The 20,108-nt window shown below is 47.0% G+C and overlaps 1 protein-coding gene across 2 annotated transcripts in view; it reads right to left on the bottom strand.

The window, feature by feature from the left end:
• The window catches only part of CAPRIN2 (caprin family member 2), a 743,926-nt gene that overhangs the window by 556,989 nt on the left and 166,829 nt on the right, over positions 1 to 20,108 (bottom strand). For both annotated transcript variants that reach the window (XM_069228195.1, XM_069228194.1), the window contains exon 6: positions 14,833 to 14,915. In XM_069228195.1, the coding sequence (XP_069084296.1) occupies positions 14,833 to 14,915 (83 nt within the window). The remainder of the gene's footprint in view (positions 1 to 14,832; positions 14,916 to 20,108) is intronic.

The raw sequence follows: 20,108 nt of genomic DNA on the forward strand, positions 1-20,108 counted from the left end.
TATGTGATGGGTTGTGTGACTTGTGAGTCACTGTTTATTTTGAGGAGTTTTGGGGCCTTGGAATTTCTCGGGAATTGGCCCCCTCTATATTGCCCCCGAAAACCTCCCCTCTGATATTGACCCTGGTAAGTAGGCCTTGTTTGTGAGGTTGTGGTTTCTGTGGGTTGACCTCGAAACCCTCCCCTAAAAGGTGTTTTTCGAAATGTGCCTCTGCTCTGCGGGGAGTAGAGTGCGCCCATGGCTTTGGCTGTATCGGTGTCTTTTTTGAGTTTCTCAATGGCAGTGTCTACCTCCGGCCCAAACAATTGCTGTTCATTAAATGGCATATTGAGCACAGCTTGTTGGATTTCCGGCTTGAACCCTGAAGTGCGCAGCCATGCGTGCCTTCGTATCGGAATTGCAGTGTTTATTGTCCTTGCAGCTGTATCTGCTGCATCCATGGAAGACCGTATCTGATTATTTGAGATACTTTGTCCCTCTTCTACCACCTGTTGCGCTCTTTTTTGGAACTCCTTGGGTAAGTGTTCGATGAAATGTTGCATTTCATCCCAATGAGCTCTGTCTTATCTTGCCAAAAGTGCTTGTGAATTGGCAATACGCCATTGATTTGCTGCTTGTGCTGCAACCCTTTTTCCTGCAGCATCAAATTTGCGGCTCTCTTTGTCTGGAGGTGGTGTGTCTCCCGAGGTATGAGAGTTGGCTCTCTTACGAGCTGCCCCGACAACTACGGAGTCTGGTGTTAGTTGTGTTGTAATATAGATTGGATCTGTTGGCGGTGGCTTGTACTTTTTCTCCACCCTTGGAGTTAAGTCTCTGCCTTTAACTGGATCCTGAAATATTTGTTTTGAATGTCTTAGCATTCCTGGGAGCATGGTAAGGCTTTGGTACTGGCTATGGGTGGAGGATAGGGTGTTAAACAAAGTCATCCTCAATTGGTTCAGAATGTAAGGTGACGTTGTGAAATTCGGCTGCCCTTGCGACCACCTGTGTGTAGGATGTACTGTCCTCAGGTGGTGACGGTTTTGTGGGATAGGAGTCTGGGCTGTTGTCAGACACTGGAGCATCGTAAAGGTCCCATGCATCGGGATCATCCTGACTCATTGTAGTATGAGCTGGTGAGTGCATCAGTGGTGGAGTTGTTGCTGGTGATGCATGTATTGATGGTGGTGGAGACGGTGGTGGGGTTGTTTTCCTAGCCACTTTTGCCTGTGGTTGCTTGTCCTTTTGTTGAAAGGCAAGTTTCCTTTTTATTTTGATTGGGGGAAGAGTGGTTATCTTCCCTGTGTCCTCATGAATATGAAGCCTTCTTTGCGTGTAGTCAGGCTCTACAGCTTGAAGCTCCTCTCCAAATCTATGTAATTGGGAGGTTAATCCTTGTTCCTCTGTATAGGAACTAGTTTTCGGCTCAGAGGCTGGATGTTTCGGAACCGAAACCTTTTCGGAAGTCTTTTTAGGCTCCGAAGAAACCTTCTTTGTTTTCGGCGTGGTGTCTCGGTGCCGAAATTCTTCGGTGCCGCTGTCTCTGTGCCGAAGTTTCTCGGAGCCGCTGTCTCGGCTCAGAGGTTGCTGTGTGGCGGTATCTCGACCGGAGTCGGATGACCGACACCAGCATGCCCTTTTTCGGTGCCTTGGATCGGTCACCTAGTTTTCGGGTTAAGCCATGGCCTGTTGGCGGTGGCGTCCCCTGGGCTTTTGTGGACTTCTCGTGAGTCTTGATTTTCGACGTCTTACTCACGGTTTGGGGTGTTTCTTCGGCGTCGAGTTCTTCAGAATCCGACTCGTGGATGGAGAAAGCTTCTTCTTCCTCCTCGAAACGTTCTTGACCTGTCAGCGTGGACGCCATTTGTAGTCTCCTGGCTCTTCGGTCTCTCAGCGTCTTCCTCGACCGAAACGCTCGACAGGCTTCACAAGTATCCTCCTTGTGCTCGGGGGACAAGCACAAGTTACAGACCAGATGCTGATCCGTATACGGATACTTGTTATGGCATTTTGGGCAGAAGCGGAATGGGGTCCGTTCCACCAGCCTTGAAGTCGCACGTGGCCGGGCGAAAAAACCCCGAAGGGCCACCGGAGCTCTTCAAAATTCGGTGTCGATTTGTTCTAACTAACCCGATACCGAACGCAAGCAATACCGACGATTTTTTCCGAGATTCTAACTAACTTTCCGACCCGAAACACGGAGCGAAAAGGAACACGTCCGAACCCGATGGCGGAAAAAAAACAATCTAAGATGGAGTCGACGCCCATGCGCAATGGAGTCCAAATGGGAGGAGTCCCTCGGTCTCGTGACTCGAAAAGACTTCTTCGAAGAAAAACAACTTGTAACACTCCGAGCCCAACACCAGATGGCGGACTGTGCACAGCATGTGTATCTGCAGCTACACATGCCATCGAACATATACATATAAAATAAAAATAAAAAAGAGCTCAGATGTTCGCTTAACTCCTAACATTTGCAGAAAGAACGCTCCAATTATTTGGGCTTGAATAGGTAAAGGCCCGATTTAAAGTTCTTACTATCTTTATCACCAAGATATTCTAGCAAACAGGGTCTTTGCTTCTTCCCATCATGAATTTATGGGGGGCATTGGGATCATCTCCCCTCCCAAACAATCAGGTGCTGTTAGCAATAGTAAAGCACAGTTAAGGTGGCTTGAACAGCTGTTCTGAAGCTGGCATAAATGGCTTACACATCAGCAAGAACGGCGAAGGTACCGAACTGGTTATGTTTGAGCCACGTCTGCTTTCTAGAGGAATCGGTGTCTAAGACTAAGGCCTATACGCACACCTTGCTTTTCACTGTAACGTAGCAGCATTACTCACTTCTACCGCTTGCTGCTGCAGCACATGGCATAGACGTGTTACCTTGCATTCTGGGATTTAGTTTATTAATGTTTATAAAATCTAAGGAAAACAATGTTTATTTTAAGTTAGTTTCGTTCGGTCAAGTACTTATTGAATTCATTTTAAAAACATGTGAGGCAGCTTGCAGCACAGGATCTGGTGGGGATTAAAAATGTTTTCGGGGCAGACTGAACAATTTAGGGCATCTGCTATTAGGCAATATTGCCATGCACATTTAATCATCTTTCAGCTGGGCGCAATACCCCTGAGAGGCATTTAGTAACATTGTAGAGTCTTATCTGCATAGACGAACTGGGATGGCTGGAATTGCCTTGGAAGAGGAACCTTCTCATGGTTTCTGGATGAGGCCAATTACTACAGATACCACTTCCAGATGCCAGGCTTCTGGCGGTATGGCAGATGTGGTCATTTTATGGCATGTTCTAATGTAGTGAGGCCCTCTTGGACCCAAGCTGGCTCCCCATTTTTAGCTTCGGCTTAGGTTTTATATTTTACACATTTTAGCTGCAGTGCTTTAGAGCAGTGACATTTTACACGCTTTGCTTGCATATTATTCTAGTAATATATTGTACATGTTTTCTTGTTTTAGTTAGCCTTTTCTCAACATGTATTCAGTACATTCTGTTCAAAGCTGGAAACAGCACACAACATTCTAGTGCTTGCGTTGCCCATTCAGGAGACAGCTTCTAACATCTGGACATATCATTGCATCAGAGCTGTGCTTCTAACAGTGCCACTTTTAGTATGTAAATGGTGCAGTCAACCGGAAGAGGAAGAGGGGCACTCCAGCCATTACCATCCTGTGGCAAATGCTGTGTTGGATATGCCGTTTTGCAGGTGCTAATCTTCCAGCCTCCAATAAGGATTGCCACCCACGCTACAGGCTTACTCCTGACGGTTTCCAGGTATGGAGATAAGGTTAATGCCTCAGATTGGGCAGAGGAAACCCCCCACTACGCTCTCAGTATAGCCTTAGGATTATGTAGGACCATCTAGAAATCATTTATCATGGATGGATTGTTGATTCTCTTTACAACATTCATAATGCTGTTAACTTTGCTTCGTTTCATCGGCCTAATGAACAAGTTACTTACCTTTGGGAACGCCTTTTCTGGTGGATACACTAGCTACCTGTGGATTTCTCACCTAATGAATTTTCCCCATGTGCCAGCTCTGCACATCGACTAGGACGTCACAATTGCCCGACTTCCACGCGACGCAGTCTGACGTCATCCAGGCAATAAGAGGTCCTCGTCTGAGTGCAGACGTCAGTTACCACCATTTTTTACGTGCCTTTGAGGTGAACAGGTGAACATTGATACTACATATTTGACATGAACACATCAATCAAAACTTATATCCCATTATTTAATTCAACCAATAGAAAAAATATAAAGAAATATACATCATACTGTATACAGTTCCACAATATCAAATTATATATATATATATATACACACACACATATAAAAATATATATACACATATATAAATAATTGCATCAGTGTATACATAACATACAGATGCTCACCTAAGGAGATCTTGGTAAGACCAGCCAGGCAACGGGTAGGCGGGTGGGACCGTGATGAATCCACAGGTAGCTAGTGTATCCACCAGAACAGGGGTTACCGAAGGTAAGTAACTTAATCTTCTGATGGATACAACTACCTGTGGATTCTTCACCTAATGAATAGAGTCCCAAAGCAGTACCGCACTCGGACCGTGCAAAATGGCCATTCCTCCGGACTTCAGAATCCAAACAATAATGTTTAGCAAACATGTGGAGGGATGCCCAAGTTGCGGCCTTGCAGATGTCAACCACTGGAACACCTCCAGCTAAGGCCGAAGAGGCTGTCTAAGCCCTGGTGGAATGGGCTCTTATCCCAACCAGAGGTTCCTTCTTTGCTAAAGAATAACACAATTTAATGCAAAGAATGACCCACCTGGAAAGTGTTCTCTTGTGGACAGCTTTGCCTTTCCTCTTCCCGAGGTAACTGAAGAAGAGCTGATCCTCCTGTCTGAACTCTCGTCCTGTCGACGAAGCTCAATGCTCTTCTTGGATCTAGTCGGTGTAGTCGCTCTTCCTCCTTTGATGGATGAGGTGGAGGAATAAAGGAGTAAAGTGTGATGGACTGTCCTACATGAAAGGGTGTAACAACCTTCGGTAAGAAAGCCGCCTTGGTCCTCAACACCACCTTGTCCCTATAAAAGGAAATGTATGGGGGTTCCACAGTAAGAGCCTGGAGCCACTCACCCTCCTAGCGGACGTAATGGCAACCAGGAAAACGTTTTTTAAAACTAATAACCTTAAGGAACATGAATGCATTGGTTCAAACTGTGCTAACACCAAGTTCAAATCCCACTGTGGCATAACGAATGGAGTGGGCGGAAACTTGTTAGTGAGACCATTAATGAACCTCAAAACTATTGGGGACTTAAACAAGGAAGGTTGGTCTGGTAGACACAGAAAGGCTGACAGTGCGGACATGTAACCCTTAACAGTCGCAACTGCACAACCCCTCTGCGCTAAGGACTGTGCAAATGACAAAATGTCCGATAAGTGGGCACGCAAGGGATCAATTTGAATCTCTCCACACCAAGTCACAAATTTAGCCCACCTGCTTGCATAGATAGATTTGGTGGAGTGTTGCCTGGCCGATAATATAACGTCCACCACTTCTGGTGTGTAAGGAAATGCCTCCTTGGCATGGTTACCCCCTGACTTTTTGCCTTTGCTGACGCCAAGTTATGATTTGAAAGTGTGCCGAGGCCTGCTAACCAGGCCCCAGCACCATTGTTCTTTCCCTAAAACTGTACCTTTGTCTCCTCAATTGGCACACCCTGGCATCCAGGTAAGTCCCTTGTAACTGGTACCCCTGGTACCAAGGGCCCTGATGCCAAGGAAGGTCTCTAAGGGCTGCAGCATGTCTTATGCCACCCTGGGGACCCCTCACTCAGCACAGACACTGCTTGCCAGCTTGTGTGTGCGCTAGTGGGGAGAAAATGACTAAGTCGACATGGCACTCCCCTCAGGGTGCCATGCCAACCTCACACTGCCTATGGCATAGATAAGTCACCCCTCTAGCAGGCCTTACAGCCCTAAGGCAGGGTGCACTATACCATAGGTGAGGGCACAGGTGCATGAGCACTATGCCCCTACAGTGTCTAAGCAAAACCTTAGACATTGTAAGTGCAGGGTAGCCATAAGAGTATATAGTCTGGGAGTCTGTCAAACACGAACTCCGCAGCACCATAATGGTTACACTGAAAACTGGGAAGTTTGGTATCAAACTTCTCAGCACAATAAATGCACACTGATGCCAGTGTACATTTTATTGTGAAATACACCCCAGAGGGCATCTTAGAGATGCCCCCTGAAAACATACCCGACTTCCAGTGTGGGCTGACTAGTTTTGCCAGCCTGCCACACACCAGACATGTTGCTGGCCACATGGGGAGAGTGCTTTTGTCACTCTGTGGCTAGTAACAAAGCCTGTACTGGGTGTAGGTGCTTTTCACCTCCCCATGCAGGAACTGTAACACCTGCGGTGAGCCTCAAAGGCTCACCCCCTTTGTTACAGCGCCACAGGGCCTTCCAGCTAGTGGAGATGCCCGCCCCCTCCGGCCACGGCCCCACTTTTGGCGGCAAGGCCAGAGGAGATAATGAGAAAAACAAGGAGTCACTGGCCAGTCAGGACAACCCCTAGGGTGTCCTGAGCTGAGGTGACTGACTTTTAGAAATCCTCCATCTTGCAGATGGAGGATTCCCCCAATAGGATTAGGGATGTGACCCCCTCCCCTCAGGGAGGAGGCACAAGGAGGGTGTAGCCACCCTCAGGGCTAGTAGCCATTGGCTACTAACCCCCAGACCTAAACACACCCCTAAATTGAGTATTTAGGGGCCCCCAGAACCTAGGTAAACAGATTCCTGCAATCTGAAGATGAAGAAGGACTGCTGACCTGAAAGCCCTGCAGAGAAGACGGAGACACCAACTGCTTTGGCCCCAGCCCTACCGGCATGTCTCCCCACTTCAAGAAAAACTGCAACAGCGACGCGTTCCCCCAGGGTCCAGCGACCTCTGAAGCCTCAGAGGACTACCCTGCATCTAAAAGGACCAAGAACTCCAGAGGACAGCGGCTCTGCTCCAAAGAAGATACAACTTTGCAACAAAGAAACAACTTTTAAAGACCACACGTTTCCCGCCGGAAGCGGGAGACTTTCCACTCTGCACCTGACGCCCCCGGCTCGACCTGCGGAAAACTAACTCTACAGGGAGGACTTCCCGGCGACTGCGGCCCTGTGAGTAGCCAGAGTTGATCCCCCTGATCCCCCCCCCCAGCGACGCCTGCAGAGGGAATCCAGAGGCTTCCCCCTGACCGCGACTGCCTGCTTCTAAGAAGCCGACACCTGGTAAAGACACTGCACCCGCAGCCCCCAGGACCTGAAGGATCCGACCTCCAGTGCAGAAGCGACCCCCAGGTGGCCCTCTCCCTTGCCCAGGAGGAGGCTACCCCGAGGAGCCCCCCGTGCCTGCTTCGCTGAAGAGACCCCTGGATCTCCCATTGAACTCTACTGCAAACCCGACGCCTGTTTGCACTCTGCACCCGGCCACTGAGGGTGTACTTTTTGTGCTGACTTGTGTCCCCCCCGATGCCCTACAAAACATGAGGTGAGACTGACTTTTAGAAATCATCCATCTTGCAGATGGAGGATTCCCCCAATAGGATTAGGGATGTGCCCCCCACCCCACAGGGAGGAGGCACAGAGGGTGTAGCCACCATCAGGGCTAGTAGCCATTGGCTACTATCCTCCCAGACCTAAACACACCCCTAAATTGAGTATTTAGGGGCTCCCAGAACCGAGGAAGATAGATTCCTGCAACCTGAAGATGAAGGACTGCCGACCTGAAGCCCTGCAGAGAAGACGGAGACACCAACTGCTTTGGCCCCAGCCCTACTGGCCTGTCTCCTCACTTAAAGAAAAACTGCAACAGCAACGTATCCCCCAGGGTCCAGCGACCTCTGAAGCATCAGAGGACTACCCTGCATCTAAAAGGACCAAGAAGCTCCCGAGACAGCGGCCCTGTTGAACTAAACTGCAACTTTGCAACAAAGAAGCAACTTTTAAAGACCACACGTTTCCCGCCGGAAGCGTGAGACTTTCCACTCTGCACCCGACGCCCTCGGCTCGACCTGCGGAAAACTAACTCTACAGGGAGGACTCCCCGGCGACTACGAGCCCGTGAGTAGCCAAAGTTGACCACCTGAGCCCCCACAGCGACACCTGCAGAGGGAATCCAGAGGCTCCCCCTGACCGTGACTGCCTGCTTCAAGGAACCCGACGCCTGGAAAACACTGCACCTGCAGCCCCCAGGACCTGAAGGAACCGAACTCCAGTGCACGAGCGACCCCTAGGCGACCCTCTTCCTAGCCCAGGTGGTGGCTACCCCGAGGAGCCCCCGCCCCCCGTGCCTGCATCGCTGAAGGGACCCCCCCCGGTCTCCCCATTGATTCCAATTGAAAACCCAACACCTGTTTGCATCCTGCACCCGGCTGCCCCTGTGCTGCTGAGGGTATACTTTCTGTGCCTGCTTGTATTCCCCCCCCTGGTCTGCCCTCCGAAGTCGCGGGTACTTACCTGCTGGCAGACTGGAACCAGGGCACCCCTATTTCCTTTGAAGCCTACGTGTTTTGGGCACCACTTTGACCTCTGTACCTGACCGGCCCTGAGCTGCTGGTGTGGTAACTTTGGGGTTGCCTTGAACCCCCAATGGTGGGCTACCTTGGACCCAACTTTGAACCGTGTAAGTGTTTTACTTAACCGTGAACTTAACATTTACTTCCATCCCCCAGGAACTGTTGATTTTTGCACTGTGTCCACTTTTAAAATCGCTTATTGCCATTTTTGCCAAAACTGTACTTCTATTGTGATTATTCAAAGTTCCTAAGATACCTGAGTGAAATACCTTTCATTTAAAGTATTGTTTGTAAATCGTGAACCTATGGTTCTTAAAATAAACTAAGAAAATATATTTTTCTATATAAAAACCTATTGGCCTCGAATTTGTCTTTGAGTGTGTGTTCCTCATTTATTGCATGTGTGTGTACAACAAATGCTTAACACTACCCTCTAAGCCTACTGCTCGACCACACTACCACAAAATAGAGCATTAGAATTATCTTTTTGCCACTATCTTATCTCTAAGGGGAACCCTTGGACTCTATGCACACTATTTCTTACTTCGAAATAGTATATATACAGAACCAACTTCCTACACGAGGAATCAAAGGTATGGGGGAAAACGCGAAAAGCAGCTGGCCGGTCCAGGACATCTGAAGCGTGTCCAACGCTCCTTGCACCGGATACTGGAGACTGCAGAAGGACGGGCAGTGCGCGTTCTCCCGAGTGGCAAACAGGTCTATCTGAGGAAACCACCACATCTGGAAGGTGTAAAGGACCAGGTCTGGATGAAGTTGCCACTCGTGATAGGTCGAGATGTGCCGACAGATTGTCCACAAGTACGTTCAAAACTCCGGCCAGATAGTTTGCTACCAAGCAAATCCGATGGTCCTGTGCCCAGGACCAGAGTCGCAGAGCTTCTCTGCAGAGATGGTACGACCCCACCCCTCCCTGCTTGTTTATCTACCACATTGCGGTAGTGTTGTCCGTCAGGACCTGGACCGACGCCCGCAATTGTAACAGATTGATATGAAACATCTATTCCACTGGAGACCAATGACCTTTGACATCCAGGTCCACCAGATGAGCTCCCCCACCCTAGAGTGGAAGCATCCGTTATCACTGGCCACTGGAGGTGGCAGCAAGAATGGCCTTCCTTGAGATACTCTGTGTTGAAACCACTGCCTGCGGAGGTACCACTGAAGAGCCCTCATGTGCCAGTGTGCATGAGTGACCAACAGAATGCAAGAAGCGAACAGACCGGGCAGACGAAGGACCTTGAGGACTGGAACGACCGCTCCATTCTGGAACATTGGAATCAACGCCTGAATGTCCTGAATCCGCTGAGGCGGAGGAAAGGCCCGATTCAATGTTGTGTCTAGTACTGCCCCTATGAACAGGAGGCGTTGAGGGCTCCAGGTGAGATTTGGGCACGTTCACAGAAAAGCCCAGATCGAACAAATGGGTTGTCGACTGCAGGTGACGCAGCAGGAGCTTCAGAGACTTGGCTTTGATCAACCAATCGTCCAGGTAAGGGAATATTGCTATCCCCCTCCTCCTGAGTTCTGCTGCAACGACCGCCATTGCCTTCGTGAAGACTCGAGGTGCTGAAGTAAGACCAAACGGAAGGACCGCAAACTGATAGTGTTGCGATCCCACCACAAACCAGAGATACTTCCTGTTCGACTTGAGAATCGGGATATGAAAGTAAGCATCCTGCAGTTCGACAGACACCATCCAATCCCCTTTGTTCAACACCAAAAGCACCTGTGCTAGGGTCAGCATTTTGAACTTTTCCTGCTTGAGGAACAAATTCAAAATCCTCAGGTCCAGGATTGGCCTTAATCGACCATCCTTTTTGGGGATCGCAATTATCTTGATTAACAGCCCTGACTCCTCTCCTGCTCTGGAACCAACTCTACTGCACCTTTCGGCAAAAGGACTAGAACCTCCTGTTGGAATAAAAGGAAATGGTCTTCTGAACAGAAGGATGGGCAGGGAGGGATGGGAAGGGCAAACTCCCGAAAGGGAAGAGTATAGCCTTTCTCCACAATATCAGTGACCCAGGAGTCCGATGTTATTGACTACCACATGTGGAGAAACTGAGATAATCTCCCCCCACAGGAGATGCATGCAAAGGGATTGATGGAGGACTAAGGCTGCTTTCCATGCTGCACCCCTCTGGAGGAAGAGGCAGAGTGCTGCTGGGTGGCCCCTCCGGTACGAACCATACCCCTTCCCCTATATGATCTATAGGGGTGAGTAGAGGCAGCCTGCTTGCCTGTCTGCTGAAATCTCCCTCGAAAGGAAGAGCCACGCCCAAACCCCCCATGAACCTGCTGAATGCTCGTGAAGGAGTGGAGACTGAGGCCTGCAAGCCTAATGACTTTGTAGTGGCCCTACTCTCCTTGAACCGCTCCAAGGCAGAGTCAGCCTTTGTCCCGAAGAGTTTATCCCCATCAGAGGGTAAGTCAAGTAGGGTCAACTGCACATCGGGAGAGAATCCTGAAGATCGTAGCCAGGCACGCCTTCTTGTTGCTATAAACGTGCCCATTGCTCTGGCCATGGAATCAGACGTGTCAAGTCCAGATTGGATGACCTGAGTTGCCACCGCCTGAGCGTCCGTCAAAAGGTTCAGAACCTCCTGAGACAATCCAGGATGTGTCGTCTTGGCCTCGTCCATCAGGGCATAGATGAGCCTGCCCAAGATACACGTTGCATTTGTTGACTTCAGGGCCATGCTGCATGAAGAGAATTCCTTTTTTGCAGATTGGTCCATTCTCTTGGATTCCCTGTCCAAAGGGACCCTTGGAAAAGATCCTGAGATGTGCGGGAGGAACATGAGGCCTGCACCACCAAGCTCTCTGGAGTTGGATGTTTTGACAAGAAGCCTGGATCCCCAGGAGCCACCCGATACCTCCTTGCCAGAGACCTATTCACTGCTGTCGAAGTCACAGGCTTCTTCCACACCTCCATTATCGGGTCCATGAGTGCCTCATTAAATGGAAGAAGTGGCTCTGCCACAGCTGAAGGGTGCAACACTTCAGTGAGAATGTTAGTTTTTATTTTAGCAGCTGGAAGAGGAAGGTCAAGAAAATCATCCGTCTTCCTCACCACCGAATGGAAAGAAGCAGCCTCTTCGGTCTACTCCCCAGGAGATGCTAAGTCCCACTCCGGGGAAGGGTTCAACCCACTGGCAGTCTCCAAGCCCTGTAGATCTCCCAGGGGCTCTGTGATCTTACTCTCTTCCAAGAACTGTCTCTTGTATACCTGCTACTCAAGCAGCCTTAGAGCCAATCTCCTGGAGCGCAGACTGGCCTCAATTCTCAGCGTCAATAAGGTGTTTTCTGACGCCGAAGACCTTGGTCGGCGTTGATCCTCGGATTCATCCGATGCCGGATCCATCGGCGCGTAGGCTTCTTCAGCGTTTATTGAGGTTGTGGTGAACCCATCGGCACCGGGGCAGCAGACGTCGTCGGCGTCACAGGCCTTCTAGGTGACCCCATCGGTCCCGGCGCCGAGCCAGCACTTCCCGTGGAAAGGAAAGTGCTGAAGGGCATCGGTCTGTGCGTAGCTAGAACACCCATGTCATATGCCAAAGGACCTGAAGGTCCAGACGGGCCACCTCCCGGAGCCATGTTGGCAAAAATGCTCAACATCGCACTTAGAAATGCGGAAGGGTCTGTACCTGGCGCCGGGAACGCCGGATATCCCTGGGGAGTCGGCGCCTGAGGTGACACCGGCAGAGGAGATGCAGGAGAAACAGGAGTCGTCTGAGGCGGAGGTGTTACTGTCGGACTAACCTCCCATGTCTTACGGCGTCAAGCGGATGGCGACCTCGAGCGGGATCAGTCCTTACTGAACTGGCACCGTGACCCATGCCGGCGCCGCGAGTCCCGATGACGTGTGTGGGACTTCGAAGATTTAAAGGAAGACGTACGATGGTGATGTCTCTCCTCCTTTTATTTCGCCAAGAATAACTTGGCCTCCCGCTCCTTGAGTGCTTTCGGATTCATACGCTGGCATGAACCGCACTCCTCAACTTCATGGTCAGAACTCAAACCCCACAAACAATTTTTGGGTGGGTCTGTCACAGACATTCAGCCACCGCACTCCCTACAGGGTTTAAAACCCAAACCACATGGCTGAGACATAGTAACACTGAGTGAAACAGTAGCTCCCTGGAGCCTTGAAGAAAACCATTACTCGAAGGCATGGAAAAAAGGGAACTGACGTCGGCACGCCGACTAGGACCTCTTATTGCCTGAATGACGTCAGACGGCGTCGCGTGGGAGTCGGGCAATTGTGACGTCATTGTCGACGTGCAGAGCTAGAAGAAAATTTCCGTTGGATGCTGGCGCATGGGGAAAATTCATTAGGTGAGGAATCCACAGGTAGTTGTATCCATCAGAACATAACAGCTAATTCTCTATAGAAGACTGTTTCAATAAATGTACTGAAACCATATTTTGTATCTTTCTTGTGGTTTGCCTGGACATGCATGAGTAATACAACAGAAGTGGGAGATGTTTCCATGACTTCCTTGGGAGTCAGTGTCATGTTTAGGTTTCCACTATCGCTTTCCACCCAGATAGGGTTAAGGGTTCAAGTGAGGTGCTTTGAGCTAATCAGAAATTGGGCAGACAGCTCCTGACGGTGTGGATGGACTTAGTACCCCCACATTCTGAATGACTTAGGTGCGTACAAAAGGTCGTTCTTTGAATACCTCTAAGTCGTCAGGTCTGCATACTCTGGGCATATTTTCCAGAAACAGGTACAATAATTTACAGAGCGATCTGTTATACCTTCCCAATAAAGCTATTTCACTAGCTGTCTTGAGGGACCCTGCTGCATCAATTTCGTAACTGTCCTGATGTGCAGGAACTGATGTTTCCAGAGCAGGTGGGTGTGTCTACCCGACTGCTGAAAATCAGACGGGTGCTTAAAGACAGTAGGGTGGTTCTTGCTCCGACGCCTTGAAATTCTTTTGAAGTCTTGATGTAGCCACATATATATTTACAGGAGTGAAATTTCTATCACACCAACTCTGCAAGAACTAGCGGCAAAGTTGGTTTTGGAGCCGCTCTAGATTGAAGTGCCTCCATAATGATGGATTCAGAGGTCAGTGGCATGTCACGCTGAGTATTACATTTATTTTTGCCTCTCTAATACGTCCTGAAAGGTCATCCACCAGGGAGGTGCACAAAGGAGACACTGCTGGTGAAGTCTAATTATAGGATGACGGATTTCGACAAAGAATATGGCAAAGGAGTCGATCAGCTCCACAACTTTTCTTTTATGCCTGTCAGGCGTTTTATTAAATGTGTTAAATTGGACAACTTCCGTAACCAGTGCCATTTTTACATTAAAATACTGCTCTACCAGTATACAGTTACAAGAAAGCTGCTTTTCATTTTCACTTTTCTCTCAATACAATCTTATGGTAGAAGTTTATGTTCTGTACATATAAATTGTTTTCCATCCACTGTATTACCATACCATACATATGATGCAATAAGATGCCTGTCCGGTTTTGCTGCGAGACGTTTTTGGGTCATGAGCTGGCACCCATGTTGAAGAAAGCACAGTCCTCTATTGAAGACAGTAATGTGCTTGTATGCCCAATAGTTTGCATTAGTGGAAGATTAAAAGGCGGTAAAGCATACAGAACAGGATCACTGACAGAAATAGTAATAGTAAAGTCTTAAGCTCAAGGAATATTCTTAATCCTAAAGTAAAATGTTTGATCTGAGTTAACCAATTTATACATAAGCACAGTCCATCCATGGGAAAAGACTTCCCTACCCCAAAATAACTCCTTATGCAAATATCATATTTTCTTTATTTTTGTTTAATTTCATCCACTAATTTTGTCACCTATAGTAAATTGGTTGGGTTATTAAATGTTCTTCTCTCTTAACTGTACTATTTTGCAGTTGCACCTGCCTATGCCGAGATATCAAACGGAAACCAGATATTCCTCTCCCAAAGCAATTCACCAAAAGGGGTCCGTTTTGGTTTTGTAGCAGCCTCTCTACCACTTTCTTCCACCCACTTCCATAGTTTTATCTGTTTTCCTACAGCTATTTCTCAGTGTAATGGACTAATTACAACTTTGTAATTGCTACTCAAACTGTAAATTTAAAAAGTCTAAGGGGCTGGATATAATGACAAGTCAACGGTACATCTAGAACACAATGGATTAAACCTACAAATGGGCAATGGCCATTATTAATCCTAGTACACATTTAATGCACTTGTTATATAAATGCTCAAAATAGACTTACAGGTGGTGCCTGCAACACTTTTCTCACTGGCTTCCAAAAGCTCCCAGTAGTGCAAGGACAACTGTTCCATTTGATCTTCAAGACTTAAAGAAAAAAATGTCTGTGTCAAAACTTCAAATACTGTCATTGAAGCTCAAAAATCATACATGCCAAATGGTACTTTACTTTTCTGAACTTTTAAGCACAATTACCAACCTTCACAAACAACGATCAACAGCACAAGCAAAAAGATTTGAGCAATAAAAGTAATAAAAAGCAAGTCAGCTCAGTTGATACAGCTAAGGTCAAAAGCCAGCTGGATTAGCGATTTGCAGAGAAAAGTAGGGTGCTTGGGATCCACAATAAGTTTTTGGTCTTAATTTAAGAGTTACATAAAAGTACCTTGCTGGAGTCCCACAGTAAAGAAAAAAAGAATATATATATATATATATATATATATATATATATATATATATATATATATATACATACACACACACACACACACACACATACATTATATACACACACACACGCTGTGCACTGTTCCTGCCATCTAGTGTTGGGCTCTGAGTGTTATAAGTTGTTTTTCTTCTAAGAAGTCTGAGTCACGGGACCGAGTGACTCCTCCCTTTCGGCTCCATTGCGCATGGGCGTCGACTACATGTTAGATTGTTTTCCCCGCAAAGGGCGAGGTAGGAGTTGGTAAAGTGAGGATACTAGAGGTGCCCATGCAATGGAGTAGAAATGTATGTACATGGTGTGTAGTAAAAAAATATTTACATATTTACAATTTTTATGCAACTAAAAACTGCTACAGGCTCCCGGGGAGGTGGGAGGGTGCATGTGAATCTGCAGCGTCTCATGCCACGAACAGATGTACACTGGTTAAGTGACATTTTCTGTTCGATGGCATGTGTAGCTGCAGATACACATGCTGTGCATAGACTACAAAGCAGTAATCTCCCCAAAAGCGGTGGTCAGCCTGTAGGAGTTGAAGTTGTCTGAAATAATGTTCTCAATACAGCCTGTCCTACTGTGGCCTGCTGTGTTGCTAACACATCTACACAGTAATGCTTAGTAAATGTATGAGGCGTAGACCAGGTGGCTGCCTTACAAATTTCTGTCATTGGTATAATACCAAGAAAAGCCATTGTGGCGCCCTTCTTCCTAGTGGAGTGTGCCCTTGGTGTAATGGGTAATTGTCTCTTAGCTTTAAGGTAACAGGTGTGAATACATTTGACTATCCATCTGGCAATGACTTGTTTGGATATTGGGTTACCTGCATGAGGTTTTTGGAAAGCTACGAACAATTGTTTTGTTTTACGAAATTGTTTTGTTCTGTCAATGTAATACATTAGTGCTCTTTATGTCTAATGTGTGCAATGCCCTTTCAACTACTGAGTCTGGTTGTGGGAAGAAGACTGGGAGTTCCACAGTTTGGTTTAGATGGAATGGTGATATGACTTTTGGATTTGTACAGAGAACCACTTTATGTTTATGTATTTGTATAAAGGGTTCTTGAATATTAAATGCTTGTATTTCACTAACTCTTCGAAGTGATGTGATGGCTATTAGAAAGGCTACTTTCCAAGTTAGAAATTGGATTTGACAAGAATGCATGGGTTCGAATGGTGGGCCCATGAGTCGTGTTAATACAATATTAAGGTTCCACGAAGGTACTGGTGGTGTCCTTGGGGGTATGATTCTTTTTAGTCCTTCCATAAAGGCTTTAATAACTGGGATTCTAAAAAGCGATGTTGTATGTTTAATCTGCAGATAAGCAGATATTGCAGTGAGATGAATTTTAATGAAAGAGAAAGCTATATTTGACTTTTGTAAGTGTAGTAAATAACTTACAATGTGGTGTGGAGGCTTCTAGTGGCATAATTTGATTAGCCTGACAGTAGCAAACAAATCTTTTCCATTTGTTTGTGTAACAATGTCTTGTGGGTTTTCTTGCTTGTTTAATGACCTCCATACACTTTTGAAAGGTTTAAATATCCGAATTCTAAGACTTCAGGAGTCAGATTGCTAGGTTGAGCGATGCTGGATTCGGGCATCTGATCTGTTGTTTGTGTTGTGTCAACAGATCTGGTCTGTTTGGTAATTTGATGTGGGGTACTACTGATAAGTGCAACAGTGTTGTGTACCATGGTTGGCGAGCTAGGAGTATTAGTTTGAGTTTGTTTTGACTCAGTTTGTTGACCAGATAAGGAATGAGCGGGATAGGGGGGAAAAGCGTAGCAAATATCCCCGACCAGCTGATCCATAGAGCATTGCCCTCGGACTGGGGGTGTGAATACCTGGCCGCGAAGTTTTGGCATTTTGCGTTTTCTTTTGTTGCAAATAGATCAATGTTTGGTGTCCCCCAGCGGCAGAAGTGATCCTGTAGGATCTGGGGATGTATTTCCCATTCGTGAGTTTGCTGATGATCGACTGAGATTGTCGGCTAACTGATTTTGAATGCCTGGTATGTATTGTGCTATCAGGCGAATGTTGTTGTGAATTGCCCAATGCCAAATTTTTTGTGCAAAGAGACACAGCTGTGACAAGTGTGTCCCCCCTTGTTTGCTTAGATAATACATTGTTGTCATATTGTCTGTCTTGACCAGAATGTGTTTGTGGGCTATCAGTGGTTGAAACGCTTTTAATGCTAGAAATACCGCTAGCAGTTCCAAGTGATTTATGTGAAGTAGTCTTTGTTGATTGTCCTATTGTCCTTGGATGCTGTGTTGATTGAGGTGTGCGCCCCACCCTGTCATGGAAGCATCCGTCGTTATGACGTATTGTGTCACTGGGTCTTGGAAAGGCCGCCCTCGGTTTAAATTTGTACTGTTCCACCATAGAAGCGAGATGTATGTTTGGCGGTCTATTAACACCAGATCTAGAAGTTGACCCTGTGCTTGTGACCATTGTGATGCTAGGCACTGTTGTAAGGGCCACATGTGCAATCTTGTGTTTGGGAAAATGGCTATGCATGAAGACATCATGCCTAGGAGTTTCATTACCATTTTGACTTGTATCTTACATGGCCTGTATTACCTTGTGAAATGTTTGAACCCTTTGTGGACTTGGAGTGGCAATCCCTTTTGCTGTGTTGATTGTCGCTCCTAAGTATTGCTGTGTTTGACACGGCAAAAGGTGTGACTTCGCGTAGTTGATCGAGAAACCTAGCCTGTGAAGGGTCTGTATGACGTAGTTTGTGTGCTGTGAACATTGTCTTAGCATGTTGGTTTTGATTAACCAGTCGTCTAAGTACGGGAACACATGTATTTGCTGCCTTCTGATATGTGCAGCTACTACTGCCAGGCATTTTGTAAAAACTCTTGGCGCAGTTGTTATTCCGGATGGCAGCACTTTGAATTGGTAATGTATTCCTTGGAATACGAACCTTAGGTATTTCCTGTGTGAAGGATGTATTGGTATATGGAAATACGCATCTTTTAGATCTAATGTTGTCATGTAGTCTTGCTGTTTGAGCAGTGGGATTACGTCTTGTAATGTGACCATGTGAAAGTGGTCTGATTTGATGTAGGTATTTAGTGTTCTGAGATCTAGTATTGGTCTCAGAGTTTTGTCCTTTTTGGGTATTAGAAAGTACAGTGAGTAAACTCCTGTGTTTCTGTTGAATTGGAACTAATTCTATTGCGTCCTTTTGTAGCAATGCTTGAACTTCTAGTCCTAGAAGATCTATATGTTGTTTTGACATATTGTGTGTTTTCGGTGGGACGTTTGGAGGGAATTGGCGAAATTCTATGCAATAACCATGCTGGATAATTGCTAAGACCCAAATTTCTGTTGTTATTTCCTCCCAAAGTTTGTAAAATTGGCTTAGTCTTCCCCCCACAGGTGTTATGTGATGGGGGTGTGTGACTTGCGAGTCACTGCTTATTTTGAGGGGTTTTGGGGCCTTGGAATTTTCCTCTATTTTTTGGGAATTGGCCCCCTCTAAATTGCCCCCGAAAACCTCCCCTTTGATATTGACCCTGGTAGGTAGGCCTTGTTTGTGAGGTTGTGGTTTCTGTGGGTTGACCTCGAAACCCTCCCCTAAAAGGTGTTTTCCGAAATGTGCCTCTGCTCTGCGGGGAGTAGTGCGCGCCCATGGCTTTGGCTGTATCGGTGTCTTTTTTGAGTTTCTCAATGGCAGTGTCTACCTCCGGCCCAAACAATTGCTGTTCATTAAACGGCATATTGAGCACAGCCTGCTGGATTTCCGGTTTGAACCCAGAAGTGCGCAGCCATGCGTGCCTTCGTATTGTGACTGCAGTGTTTATTGTCCTTGCAGCTGTATCTGCTGCATCCATAGAAGACCGTATCTGATTATTTGAGATACTTTGTCCCTCTTCCACCACCTGTTGCGCTCTTTTTTGGAACTCCTTGGGTAAGTGTTCGATGAAATGTTGCATTTCATCCCAGTGAGCCCGGTCGTATCTTGCCAAAAGTGCTTGTGAATTGGCAATACGCCATTGATTTGCTGCTTGTGCTGCAACCCTTTTTCCCGCAGCATCAAATTTGCAGCTCTCCTTGTCTGGAGGTGGTGCGTCGCCTGAGGTATGAGAGTTGGCTCTCTTACGAGCTGCCCCCACAACTACTGAGTCCGGTGTTAGTTGTGTTGTGATATATATTGGATCTGTAGGCGGTGGCTTATATTTTTTCTCCACCCTTGGAGTTATGGCTCTGCCTTTAACTGGATCCTGAAAAATTGGTTTTGAATGTCTTAGCATTCCTGGGAGCATGGGAAGGCATTGATACTGGCTATGGGTGGAGGATAGGGTGTTAAAGAGAAAGTCATCCTCAATTGGTTCCGAATGTAAGGAGACATTGTGAAACTCGGCTGCCCTTGCGACCACCTGTGTATAGGATGTACTGTCCTCAGGTGGTGACGGTTTTGTAGGATAAGAGTCTGGGCTATTGTCAGACACTGGAGCATCGTAGAGGTCCCATGCATCGGGATCATCCTGACTCATTGTGGTATGAGCTGGTGAGTGCATCAGTGGTGGAGTTGTTGCTGGTGATGCATGTATTGATGGTGGTGGAGACGGTGGTGGGGTTGTTTTCCTTGCCACCTTTGCTTGTCCTTTTGTTGAAAGGCAAGTTTCCTTTTTATTTTGATTGGGGGAAGAGTGGTTATCTTCCCTGTGTCCTCATGAATATGAAGCCTTCTTTGCATGTAGTCAGGCTCTACAGCTTGAAGCTCCTCTCCAAATCTATGTAATTGGGAGGTTAATCCTTGTTCCTCTGTATAGGAACTAGTTTTCGGCTCCGAGGCTGGATGTTTCGGAACCGAAACCTTC

The sequence above is a fragment of the Pleurodeles waltl genome, chromosome 4_1 (assembly GCF_031143425.1).
Source record: "Pleurodeles waltl isolate 20211129_DDA chromosome 4_1, aPleWal1.hap1.20221129, whole genome shotgun sequence".
NCBI lineage: Eukaryota > Metazoa > Chordata > Amphibia > Caudata > Salamandridae > Pleurodeles > Pleurodeles waltl.